Source organism: Stegodyphus dumicola, chromosome 6 (assembly GCF_044657685.1).
Source record: "Stegodyphus dumicola isolate Sdum_Otavi_A_Nest chromosome 6, ASM4465768v1".
NCBI lineage: Eukaryota > Metazoa > Arthropoda > Arachnida > Araneae > Eresidae > Stegodyphus > Stegodyphus dumicola.
This window is the reverse complement of record NC_140773.1, coordinates 83350649-83365339: the sequence shown is the minus strand read 5'-3', so window position 1 is coordinate 83365339 and position 14691 is coordinate 83350649. Positions and strand designations below refer to the sequence as shown.

The 14691-nt window shown below is 32.1% G+C and overlaps 1 protein-coding gene across 5 annotated transcripts in view; it reads right to left on the bottom strand.

Moving 5' to 3' along the window:
* Positions 1–14691, bottom strand: part of LOC118183211 (ribosomal biogenesis protein LAS1L) — a 163453-nt gene that overhangs the window by 112684 nt on the left and 36078 nt on the right. For all 5 annotated transcript variants that reach the window (XM_085818617.1, XM_085818615.1, XM_085818616.1 and 2 more), the window contains 2 exons: positions 10899–11129; positions 3894–3982 (listed from right to left, as the gene is read on the bottom strand). In XM_085818617.1, coding sequence (XP_085674743.1) covers positions 3894–3982; positions 10899–11129 — 320 coding nt within the window. The remainder of the gene's footprint in view (positions 1–3893; positions 3983–10898; positions 11130–14691) is intronic.

The following is a 14691-nucleotide window of genomic DNA, read 5'->3' as shown; positions in this document are numbered from 1 at the left end:
CAGATGCTGACTGGGGACAAGATATTGAAGATAGAAAGTCTACATCAGGAAGTGTTATTTTATTAGGAAAAAACTGTATTTCGAGGTTTTCAAGAAAACAAACTTGTGTTTCTTTATCCTCAGCAGAAGGTGAATATGTTGCACTATCGCAAGCTACGCAAGAACTATTATGGCTATTAAAATTAACAAAAGATTTCAATCTACCCCAAACTCTACCAATAAAGGTATTTGAAGATAATCAGTCTACTATAAGACTTGTAGAATCTGAAAAATTCAGTTCGTGCACAAAACATATTGATACAAAAGTTCATCATATATGCGACTTGAATAACAAAGAAGAGTAAAATTTGCTTATCTTTCATCAGAGCAAATGGTTGCTGATATTATGACTAAACAATTCCTAAAGCTAAATTTCAGTTTCGCAGGAATGAATTGCAATCGATATGAGTTTCATTAGCAAAGCAGGGGCAATGTTAGCATAAATTTAGGTATTTTGCATAATGAAACTCGAAAGGCATACAAAACGAACTTGCGCCAAGATATATATTGGCGATAGAAAGTAAAGTTCGTGTGCAATGCAGTATATTTGATTTTTCACCCTAGCTACTTGTACCTGGCCAAAGGTCTAATCAAGTTAGTACTTTCTTCTTTTTCAGGTGCGGTGTCAAAGTATATTCCTGTTTCTTTTTTTCTTATTGCCTAAAATAGGTAAGCCTGGTGATATTTAGTACTGATGATGATTCTATGCAAGTTATTCTTTTGAATACTTCAATTTTAATGTCTGTGAAGATTATTACTTTATTGTTATGCTTAAGTTAAGCAGAATTATCCTATTTTATTAAATAAAGATTTCGTAGTTAAAATTTTTAACTTATGATTCTTTAATTCTGTGCTTGAGGAAACGTACTCATTACGCCTTCAGTGCTAATGTACAACCAACAATAACTCTCCTCAATATACTTGAAATCAGAGTCAGAACTACTATCAATGTCGGAAATACTTTCAGGAATATAGGTTATATCACACGCGAAATGCTTCCTGCCAAACATCTTTGAGCTCTCAAAAGCGCGTGCAAGATGCTACATTACGTATTCTCGTATATTTGGCAGAAATGTGAACAACTAACGCCATCTGTTAGCCCACATCTAAATAAACAATTAAACATCACAGAAAAGCCGAAAGGAAACCTTGAACGGGGAAAGAGCGAGTTGCACAGCTAAATAGACAGCAAAAATTCATCCCCGCAGAAATCTTGGGTTGAGCAAATTTTGCTACTTCTACGTTGCTCGTGGAAATTGCGGGATGTGCAACGAGAGGGTTAAAAGCTGTCGTGGGAAAGAGAAATTCTGCCTTCTAACGAAATTGAGTAAAAATTCAGTTGAGTATCTACAGGAGCTAAAAATCAATTATATTACCAGGTTGGAATGTTCAAAAGAAATGCACCAAAAAGCTAAATAACAATCAATTTTTTTTTATATATGGAAAATGTTTAATTTCTTATTTTACATAAAAGATGGCAGCATCCTTAACTTAAAGCTAAAAAAAAAATTTAATTTAAAAATGTATACATATATTGTTTACATACTTATTTTTAAACAATTTTATTGAATAAAAAATTAGGCACCTTTTTTTTTCCCCCGTTTTGTTGAAAATGATGCCTTTAGGGCTTAAGACAAATTAACTACAATATCAATTTAAAGTCACACCTTTCTGCTACACAACACTGCAGCATTGTTTTAGAGAATGATGAAACCAAGCACTGACTAAATATGAAGATTTTGCTCAAGTCTATGTCTATGACAGAGCTGCAGTGAACACTTAGTACATCTCCAAATAATTTCTTCGAAACTGTCAGAACTAAAGTTTTCAGTAAATCATAAAAGAAATGCTACTTTAATAATTCTTACATTAAGTATTTGGGATATATCACAGGTTCCGGCAGTCATCGGACTGATCCAGACAAAGTTGGACGCTATCCAAAAACTGGCTAGATCTCAAACAAAGAAGTGACAAAGAGATATTTTGGATCTATGTAAGTATTACAGAGATAATATCCTACAATATGCAGAGACAGCTTATCCATTAACTGTCATAAAAGAAGAAGTCCTAAAGAGTTGTACTGGATAAAGAAACATAACAACATATTTAACCCTTTAACTGTCAAGTTATTTTGATGATTTGGGTACACAAATTGTCAAATTTTTTTATTGGAAAAATCAAATGTTTAGTACAAAATAAAATATACTTAAGTAGTTAAAAATTGATATTTTGAAGTGCATGGGTAAAATTTTTAAAGTTTTGTAGCCACTGCATATTTGCTTGAGGTGGCTGCCACATGGCAGTCGTAAAATTCGCTTCTAGTGGAGCATTATTTTTTAAAATGAAAAAAATAATTTTCCAAAATATAAATAAAAGTAAATACCTATTAGTAGTTTAGTAATTTAGTCTTGTGTGGTACAACTGGAAACACTTTTCCAAGCAACTCCACAATCACTACACCAGAATCGTGTTTCCTTCCTTATCTTTTTCACATTTTTATCCTTTTTTGAACAACACACTTTGCAATGTCTTGTAGGCTCACGTTTCACAGGAGTAGGAGGAATATGGGAAATAAAATGTTGTTCAGTAAGACGGGCAGGGTTATCTATTGTAGGTGGTCTGCCAACATTCTTTAGTCCAAAAGCTGCATCATCATATTTATGTAAAAGCTCTTCTACAACTTGGATTCGAAATTTAAAAAATGTAATACGTTTCTCAACTACATTTTTATAGAGCAAATATGAGTTCCAAAGTACCTTATCTAGTAAATGTAAAAATATCTTTTATAATATTCTTTCTGACGTTTTCGGATTGTTGGATGAAAGGATATTTCCTGATCACAGTGATCTACACCACCCATAGTCAGAAACAATCTTCAGCTTGAGTATATCTTCATTTTTTTTTTTTTTTTTTTTTTTTTTTTTATAAATTTTTGAGGCTGATTATGGAAGTACCATAAATACTGCTCATCAAACACATCCTTCATATTCGGTTGAAGAATCTAAATCTATATAACGTTTCAAAGAAGAAGACGCCATTTTACAACAAAAAAAATCACGTGCACTTTGAACCCAAGAACTTATAACCTCTAACCATTGAAATCTTCAGTAAAGTGCTGTCATCTATTGAACTGAGCACACATTAACTTTTCCCGAGATACAGTTGGGTTAGACAAAGAGATGAAGCCGAAATAAACGTCTCCCGATATATATTCGGGTATAACAATACGATGCCCACAAAAAAAAAAAAAAAAAAAAAATTTACCCCGAGAAATACTCCAGCGTGACATTTTCGAACACCAGTGCAATCTCGAGCATGACAGGTAAAAGGTTAAAGAGTTAAAAAAGTATCTTGTGGAGGCACCTGGCCTTTATCCCTGTTTCAAGGTTACTTTTTATAATTCAGTGAGATGTATCCTCGGCAGGTGATGATTCTTATCTCAACAAAAGAATGGAGTGTTGTGCCTGATTAGTTATGCTAGCCAGAAGTTAACAAAAGTGCAATAAGCATGGCGAACCATTAAGAGGAAAACCTATGCTGTGATTTACAGCTCAAAAAAAGTCTGAAACATTGCTCTTCGGATTACTCATAGAATTGATTATTGATCACAACCCATAAACTTTTTCAAACATTCTTGCACTAGTAGCCAAAACTTCTGTAGGAAGTCACAGAACTGGCAAATAAAATGTTTTTGATGTTCTAAAAAAATAATAAAATTTTGAAATGACTAAGCACTGAAATTTGTTAGTGTTAAATTTTTTATTAACACCTGGAAACTTCAATATGATGGCATGTTATCCAGAATACTCCAACACAAAATTACTATAAAACAAAGCAAAAATAATTAAACATACCTGTAATGCCTTATAAGTTTTTTCATTTCACTAAAAACTGAAATTGTTGCTTTGTCACGAACTTTTGTACTGCGTTCAATGTACAGCCGCTGAAACAAAACACACATACACAGCTTAGTACATACCTTAGAAACAAACATGTTCTTACAGATTTCCCGCACTTCTGGATTCAGAAGCATAATTAAACTCAAAATTAGACGCAAAATATCATATAAATTGCTTAATTCAAAGATATTTTTAAGTGTAAGGCTATGCATGCATACATGTCATTAAAAGAAATGTAGACAACATGTTTTTGTGTATTAGCCAAGCATTTTCAGCAAATATTTTGCTATTTAATTTCAAAGGTTAGCTTAGGCTGCTATCACACGTCGGTTTGTTTCGAAAGAACAACTGTTTGGAACAATTTTTCTGCTTTGTCACAACAGCCAATCACCACAGCTCACTTTGGGGTTAACACAGGGGAAACTGGTTCTCCATTACAAACAAGCTAACAGCATTCGGCGCTGATAGCTGATTAGTTGAAAACGAACAACATGCAAATTTTTTCGAAAGGAAGGAAAAAGTCGCACGTTTTTCTTTCAATAGTAAACCAGGCAGAAAAATTGTCCGAAACAGTTGTTTGTGTGAAACAAACGCCGTGTGATCCCACAGTTTCAGAGCAGCTTCCACTAATTCAATCACAAAGACAAATAAATGAAATAATTGAGAAAATACCTTTTTTTTATTTAATCCTAATACACATTAATCAGATTTCTTAAAATTAGTACTGGATTTAATATTTTCTAGCAATTCTCAACATCTTTCTCTCTACTACTGACAAATCTAAGAAAATGGATCATCCTCTATTTTACCATTAACATCACTATTATCCATCTTGTAAATAACAACATTTTCAGTTCCACACCATTGCTGATACGACATTTTTTTAATGACCTGATGACTGTTTCTGGTCTAACTTTTAAAATGATGATGATTTGGCACTCACCTTCAGTGTTTTCCCCCCTTCTTCTTATAAAAATAAAGAACATTTACATTGAAAGACCTGAAGCAACACTGTGCCTAAGTTTCTAGACATTTTTAACTGCTCCCTAGTCCTTCACAGCGAATGAAATTCTTATGGTAACCAAAAATTCTTATGGGCAGTTATGACAGAATAATATTTGATTTTTAATATAGCATGAACTTTTAAAATACAGATGAGAGTACACAAACAATTCAAAAGATGAAATTAATGATAAATGTAATTTTATAATGATTACTTATTTACAGCATTGTCGTTGTTTATCTGTTTCGAAATTAACTGCATTATTTGTCTTAGATTATGAGCATGAGGACTATCTGCCTTGGCTCTTTCCGAATATTGACCACAGCTCCTTCAAAGGATGTAATCCGAGAATGTTGATTCAAATTTTTAAAAGTTTTCATAGCATAATATCCATGCTACTAAGCAGAAAGATGATAACTCATAGATAGTGAGTGTTGGTGTGTTGTCAAATAATGTTGAAGCAGGACAGCCAATCAAAGATGCCACTTACTTTTTTCCTGGCGCGAATGTATTTCTTATACTGTAACTTTTGAATGTGGAGACAATTCTAAACATGTCAAACAACCATTTAAACTGTTACATCCATGGCTGTAATGTCACTTGCTAAGATAATATCTGTCAGTATTGTGTGCTACAGGCTTCACATGAAAGGGCTGTATCCAAGAAAGTACTTAACTAACCACCTAATCTAGACAGGCAAGATTAAATTGGTGTTATCAACATCTCAAATGGACTGTCTCAATTTGGTGCAACTTTCTGTTCACCAATGAGTCCCGATTTGCCCTGAAATCAGATGATGAGCATGTAAGGGTCTGGGAAGAGCAAGGCATTTGAAACCAGACTCTTTATAAGTGTATCACTGAACATTACATAATCAGAAGTGGAAGCATCATGGTGTGGGCTGGAATTGTAATGGGAATTCTAATGGAACCCAATGGGGATGAAGTCTTATATTTCCTAGTGAGACTGAAAAAGTTGGTTTGGATTCCCTTCTTATGGATGATAACGCCATCCTATTGAACTAACATCAATAACAAAGTACCTTGATGTTAGCGCGATAGGATGGGCATTATCATCCATAAGATTAAAATCCAAACCAACTTTTTCAGTGCATAGTCTCATTAGAAAGTGTAAGACTTCATCCCCATTGAATGAGGATTAATACTGGATTCACGTGGAATGAGAAAATGAGGAGCGTTTTCTCACATGGAATGGCTGCGATATTTCCTCGACCTGAATACTACTGAAAATTTTAAGGATGCTTTTGAGCATGCTGTTTCTGCGTGTTTACCTCCTCCAGCCAGTCCGAGCTGGAAACTTCGCTAATGGAGGAATGGTCACTGCAATAGTTGATCCCTTATTAAAAGCACGGGTGCTTTTAATAAATGCTGTAAAGTATGGGTGCTTTCAGTAAGTGCATGAAGTTTGAATGAAGATCCAACATTCTGCACAATTCTTTCATTTACAACTTCATTTGCAATTAGGTGTTAATTAGAGTTTTACTTTCCCATTTTTGTTGATTTTACAATCACACACTTTTGAAAGTCAAAATGTTTTACATATCTCCTGTTTTCTAATTATAATACAATTTTATTTCTTCAAATCTGCTGCTTGCTAAATAAACATATGCCTACAATGTTAGATATTATGTAGGGTAAATAAGATGTTGATAAATTAAAATTCTCTTATACAAGAGACTCTGGCAAACTAAAGTTATCTGAAGTAACTGAATAGATATTTAAGTAAAGCAAAGATAACACATATCCAATAAAAGGACGCTAGTTAAAATTTTCCTATTATCTGTTAGAGGCACAATTAAATTTTATCATGGTAAAATTAGACAGGGTTCGTAGCCACATTTTAGTTAAAAAAATAAGCACCTATAAGCACTTTTCAAGCACATTTTAAGAAAAAAAATAAGCACCTGTCTAATTACATTATACACAACTGCATAACCTTAAAAGAAAAATTAGACTTGCAATTTAAAATATGAGCAATGCAATATTTATTAAGAGAATGAGCATTGCCTCAACCATGGAAAACAATTAACTTTTTTTAAAAAAAATTTTAAATGAAAGTTCAATTTACAGAATTAGTTTACAATGAGAGAAAAAAAAAAACTATGCAGAACTAAACTATATTACAAGATTTAATGATGAACTTTAAGTTCCAAATATAGAAAATAAATAATAATAAGCCATATTAATTGTATTTGCTTGTCACCTAATAATAAATACATTTTCCCACTCATATTAATATTTAAATAATTTAACTTAAATCAAAATTCTGAACATTTTCTAAATTTTCATTGCATAACAGTTTTCTCTTAACATATATTTCAAGCAAAGTAATTTAAGTAAAAAAGAGGAACATTTCTGAAATCAGGAGACGGGAAATTGCTTCATGCAGTCATCTTTTAACAGTAAAAGCTTAACTAACCTGCATACTCGGAAATTGCCGAATATTCCGTATAGTCGAGCGTAACTGGAAAAAGAGGAAGAGGGGGGAGAGATTGTAGCCGTTCTTTAGATTTCTTGGCTAAATAAATGATTTTGACATTTCGATATGTGCATCATATAAAAATAGACCAACGGAACTGAGAAATATTCTGCTTAGAAAGCACAGTAAAACTCTTTTAAGTGTTCATAAATAAATCTCAGACTGAACATCAAAATTAATTATCTCTGCAAAACACAGCAAACATTATTGCGCAATACGTGCAGCGTAATTCTTCCATACGTGATATTACATAATCGGAATCAACAGCTGCCAGTATTTGGAGAATACAGAACTAAATAAAGGAGAAGAAAGAGACTTACTAATCTGGGGTGTTTTTGATTCTAATTTTGAACAGACTGCCTTAAATTTCCGGATAGAATCACTTTTCACTTGGGTTGGGTAGACCGCAAAAACTTTTAGTCCTATTCAATCCAGATTGGACAGTGACAAAAAAAAAAAAAAAAAAAAAAAAAAAAAAGTCCGCTGGTTCAATATTAGAGATTTTGCGGTGAAAGGGGAGAAACTCCCAACCTCCGTACTGTATAACGTATTGGAAAAAAAAAAAAAAAAAATTGACTATTTGATTACTTTCTTTTTAATTAAGCCATTCCGAATATTATTCCTTAGAAAGCTAATCTGTGTACAAATACACCCACTTTTGGAAGTTTATCTACACTTCAGCAGCTACTGCAACTATATCACTATAAATGTTCATACATATGCTCATAATATAAGCATAACGATCATAATAAACACGAATATGAACTGACCATGCGGAACGAGAATGCAAATTATTAAAATCTTGATAGAAATTCAAATGGGTGTAGTAATTGGGTGGGAGGAAAAGAATACCGAATGAAGCGAAATTTTTTACGGTTTTCGCAATTCTTTGACCAATAGTGCACCTGTCTGTACTCTCGCGCGCACCATACGTTACGTTAATGCAGTGAAAGGGGGAAAAGCTATTTCCGGGAGTATGATTCACCATCTGACGTTCCATATAAGGAAGAAAAGTTGTTTATTTAGTTTCGGTTTGGTACGGGGGAAAAATGCGCGTTCATTAAAAAAAAAGCACTAAAAGCAAAAAATAAGCACTAAAAACAAAAAAATAAGGGCTTTAAAGAAAAAGTAAGCACCTATAAAGGCCTTTATATTTTATTTTCAAATATAAGGACTTACAAGCACTTGTAAGGACCGCTACGAACCCTGTTATATTAGTCAACAAATAAATACAGATCATATATGTCATATTTTGTCACAAAAATATACATTGTCTAGAGTTTTACTTTCTTTGCTATCATACAAACTGTTTAACTCTGTGTAGACATTAAGACACTTATCGCTATGATCTAAGCAACGGCAGAGACTTGCGAAGAGTGTAAAAGACCCTTTGTTTTAAATTAAGTAAGATGAAAAGAAGGTGCTCTTAGTGCTTAAACCTCCGTCCTGTATGGTGACTGCATTCGATTCCCTTCCGTCCCGCACGAGCATCTTAAACAAAGGTGCGCTGTCGCGAAAAGGTTAATGTTGAACTTTGTTTTTTATTTTTTATTTTTATAAGATGTTATTTATCAAATTATTAAATAGAAAAGTTATTTTTCAACAATGAATAATCATTCTGTTACTTCCAACAACTCCATTACAGCAAATGATCGAAAAAAATTAAGCAAATTCGCCAGAAAATCAGAAATTCCATTAAAATCTTGTATAAAGTTCATTTAAAATATTTTTCCACTTTATTCAACAGTGGAGAACAGTAAAATTCAGATAGTTTGTTCATCAAGTGGATATATTTGCAAAATATGATGTCAATGTTAAATTAAAAAAAAAAAAATCTCTCCACTATATCCTACTATAATTCATGAGTGTGGGCGCAAAATGCCAGTTCTGTGAATAGTTGAAAAATGGAATGCAAAGATTTGACCGTAGTGAAAAATGACATGAACAAGTTAAATAAAAGCTTAGAAATGCATGTTTAATTTTAAAAATAATTCTAGAAAGTTACCTAATTAATATTTTTCTTTAATCATCTTTATTTTAAAAGAGAGTGAAGAATTTTTCATAATCACTGAAAATTTTACATCTTTATAACAAACAGATCTCTCTCTTTTTTTTTTTTTTTTTTTGCGGGGGGGGGGGGGGTATTAGAATTTTAAGAATGCTGAGAAAAATGTTTATTAACTTATGAAATTTAAAAAAAAAAAAAAAAAAAAAAAAAAAAAGGTGTAGTAGATTTCCTTATGATGCAATAACATCATAACTTTAAAACTAAACCTAGTAACATGACCTTGAAACTAAACCTAGTAACATTAACACTGAAACTTCTCAGCAGTTATGAAGGTAAAAGTGACATTTCCCTTTCTGTTTCCCACTGTAGCATATTTAACCCGTTCAGGACCAGCATCGCGCATACGCAACGCAACGATTCGACTCCTACGATTTATTTGAATTTTTAAAAGCTAGTAAATGGAGCTAAGTGGTAATTGTTTTTGCATAGGTTGATTCATACGGCATTTGACCTTCATGTACTGGCATTAGTTTCTGTTTTGTGCTTCTGGTTTTGAGAGATTTATTGAAATAAACAAACTGGAAATCATGACTGTTTATAAGTGCACCTGTGAATTAAAGGGCATTTTTGTTTATTTTGTTAGGATTTTCTTTACTTTTCATTTTTTATTTATTTATTTTTCCCTTATTTATTTTGAAATTTAACATAAGCTTTCTTGGTTAATTAAAAAGTAACATTGCAACATTATTACAGAAGGGGAAAGATTATCAGCTTTCTCGACGCGTAATGCGTCTTGCTAGCATTTCTCAGGAAAGAGCCAGCGTTTTTGTTTTTCTTATTCGATTTAATAGGTCATTATATATAATGCCTTGAATGGTCATTATATATAATGACACAGGCATTATATTTTGGTATATAATATATTTACTTTACATAGAATGTAATTTTAAATAATGTATATATTGACGTGATCAGTAACGCCAGTGAGGGTTCTTTCCTTGATCACTTTCTGGTTATCGTGGACACTGTTTTCGATTTAGAAAACCAGGAAGTTTTCTAATATAAACCTGATGTCACACAATGTTTCAGGATGAAATATTTCTGAGTGTCATTTGAAGTTCTGTGACATGTGTTGGGGTTTTAAAATTAAAAATAGACTTAATTAATTGTTCATTTGAAACTAGTATTGAATTTATAGGAAGAATTCTCAGAAAACTGTTGTTTTCATAAAAATTCAAAATAACTCTTCAACAGACTCAACATTCCTATAATAAAAGAAAAGGTTTCATCAACAAAAATTCCCCAAATTTCCAATCTGATGAGTATAGTATACCAACAATGTTAAAAAACTCAATAAAAAGAACAGTAATAGCAAATCTCATAAAGATATCAGCTTCTGAAATCTGAAGAACAGAAATATACATCCAAGATAATTTAAAAGTAGTCTTACATGATATTGTTGTGCTTGAAACTCTTTTATAGTTCTAACTACAGATTCAACTATATCTTCTGTATCAGGTATCTTCACAATGCTTTGCACATGTTTTGCTTCTTTTCTCCAAAAGGTTCTATTAAGGTAATCCAAAGCAGCTTTTGCACCCTTACGCAAAACTGGCAATGATGGTAGATACGAATGTGTTGCAAAATTTCTCAATTCTACTATCCATGCAGGAATACGCAGCTAAGAAAAATCAAAAGAACTTAACACAAAATAAAAAATTTATTACATCAAAACAAACTGATTAATTTTTGAAAAAGCCATCAACAAATAATAAAATATTATACAAACAAACTAATAAATATTATACAAAGATATGTCTTAATTCTGACAAATCATATAACATTGTATTTTAATGTATATCTTGTGAAGTCTAAATTACAACCAAAATAAGCCACACTTTAAAACTTAAATAATTTAATAATAAAATATTTTTACATCAATATCAAATCCTAGAAGTGTTTTACTGACATGAATCTCTACCTTAAGTATACCATGTAATTCTTATTAATTAATAACTATTTAACACCATCACATAATACAACATAATTGTTCTTATTTGCATACTGTAAGTGATGCAGAAATAGCATACTGAATCCCTAGAAGTTTTCTGTGGGAAAAAGAATATTTAACAATGCTCAAAAGGTCACTCATCTTATTTTAACTGACAAAATATGTCCCTTGCTAGTGGATTTAAGCGTGGATTTTCTTATCTGTATTTGCACTTTCATCATTGTACTTTTTATGTATTCTCTGTTTTATGTTTCTGTTCTTGGCAAATGATCTAAATAAATATACCTTTAACGTATAATTAAAATGTTTCCATTTGACAACAGTAACATGTTCACGTGCATTACATTATACTATTAGCTTCATAAGCTAATAATAAAGGTTATGCAATTTCCAAAGTATTTTTCTTGTATTAAAATTTTGTGTGAAATATACGGAACACGTGTTCTATATGCAACATTGATGACATTTCTGATTCAAAGCAGTATAACCTATATCTGGTACATGTAGTGGGATATCTATATACTTGGTACTTGTTAACCTGATAATTTTAAAAAGGTGTAATCTTACAACATAAGTATGCACTTCATCATGATCCCACGATTGTGAAACAAACGTAGATTCTAATAAAAATAGATCCTTTTCATTTTTAGTTCACCTGAAATTTCCCAGAATGGCTAACTGCTGCAATACAACAAAAACACAAGACCTGTACTGGACTTTAAAAATGCAAAAGATCATCAGCACAGAATTTATGCCACAGGGGCTAGTTTAAATTCTGTCCTGTTGTTGAGCGGGCCATACAATATGTTATGCTCAGTAAATGCATAGAAATGTTTCCTCTGATAATAAACATCAGTTATTTCAATATTCTTTTGGGGTTAAGTATTTTTAATATTTTTTTAATAATCTTCAATAATTAAAAGTATAAAAATATAAATAAATTCAGAACTCCGATGAATAATAAATTGTGTTAAATTAGCCAGAGAAAAACAATTCGTGAGTCATAAATGACCCATGAGTCACCAGTTGGATGTCGCTGCAATAGACTTGCATCAAAAGGATATGTTTACAATGGTTCATAAATGGAACAACTGTTTTAATGCCAGCAGCAATGTCTTCAAATGAAAGAACCTAACAGACCTACGAAAATGTTAACTGAAAAAAATTTATCACCCTTTACATTTATCATATTCTCTGTACTTTTAAATATCTTTAGCGAATAATAATTTCTCCTTCTGTTGCATTTATCTAGAACGTATTTCTATTTAAAAAATTATAAGACCCCCTCCTTATATGCTACTTTCTCTCTTTCAATATATACTTTATTTATTCTCATACAATGGAAAATGAAGTGAAAAAGAAAAAACTTTAATAAGCCTTTTATACATTTAATTGAGTCATTTAAAAGCCTCATGACTATGTATTACTTTATGTAAGAAAGCTTAGAAAATGTCATTCAACGGTCATAAAATGATTCATATCCAAAAGGTGGCATATTCTCTGATTTAGACTGATGATCATTTCCTTACACACTACTGTGGCATTATGTTCGAGTTGATTAACAAATATTTATTTAATTTACATCTTTCCCAGTTGCCTCATTTTACCAGAAAGTTCACCCATTTAAGAATTTATGGATTTGAATAATAAGCAGTTTTCCTATAAAGTTAGAAGCACTGCAAATAGCTGTATGTGAGAATTTTGGTACTCGTACTGACATTGCATTCCTATGGAATTTCTCTCTCTTAGTAAATTCACCACTGGTCTCGACCTAGACAGAAAAGCACAAAGACAGATTTGGTATGTTCAGAATTTGATTTACTGTTGTGATATTAGGTGCATCTTGAGATTCTCAAAATAAATTTTATTGTTTGAAATTATAACTTAATTATTAAGGAAACTTGTGTTTCAGTCAAATACAGGTGGATGGTACTTTTGTCTTGTAAACTTTGTATTTAACCCTCATAAGTCATGAGTTAACATATATTTATGTTTCTTTGGTTAGAAATTCAAATGGTGATAATTCACTCACAGAATCTATGTAAAACCTCAGTTAGATTGCAAGTTAGCTAGCTTAATTATGTACCCAAGACAAGTGTGACACTATAAGCCCTATAAAAGCACTTAGATAGTATCAGCTATTATAAAAGTGGTATTTCACTGCCTCTTGCAGAAAATAAGATCTACAGATCCCTCTCAGCACTCTATGAAGTAATCTTATAAGTACTGTTCAGTAATTTGTGCTCTGCAGGTACAGGCTGAAGTAAGGTCCACGCCTGTGTATCCAAGTAGTCATGTTAGGTACTGTTGGGTCTTACTAATTGCTAAGCCTCTGCAGGTTATCCAATGACTTCCTACCTCTCTTTCACTATCACCAACCTCTAAATTTCAGCTCGATGCCCCTTTGGCACATAGACACTACACCTTTAGGAGCATCCATGCCTTCTCTGGGATCACTAACCACTACCCTCCCTGAGCAGCATCTGTGTTCCACAAGTACAGGTAAAAGTGGGTAGGACACCAGAATTTCACCACTGGTTGTACAGATGTAGTCCTACCTCACTAATTGTGCAGTTTTGCCCCCATTTTCAGGAAGAACACATCGAGGGGTGTCAAAGGGTCTCCCACCTTTCTTTGTATTACTAAATACTACAGAGGGCTGGGCAGTATCTGTGTTAACAGTGGGCTAAAACTGGGAACTTGATATTCCACATGGAATGGTTAGGTTAGATATGTTATCTGAATATGGTGAAGTACAGGAAGACTATCTGCCAAAGGAGAAGGATGCCTCTGAAGAGTATTTTCTAAGTAAAACTGGCTAATATTCACATTACACATGGGAAATAACAACCACGCAGACAGCCTATTTACCTGGGTTCAAACAGTATTTAAGCAGTCTTAACCACTGGTGAGGTTCTATATGACTGAAACAAATACAATATTAAACACGTAAATGTGTTAAAACATTTTAATTTTTGAGATAAAATTTGTTTTTTGGCACATATTCAGAATAAAATATTTTTTTCATATAATTTTTTCAAGTAATACTTTTAATATATACAAAGATTTAAGAACATATATTTTTTTAATTAAAAGAAATTAAACAGTTGTTAAATTTTAACTAATTTAACTTTGTTTCTCATTAGCAAGCTTTTCAAAATTAAAAATCATTTTTCAACGATTTTCATTTTAGAAACTTACTGGTCACACAGATTAGTACAAGCAAACATAT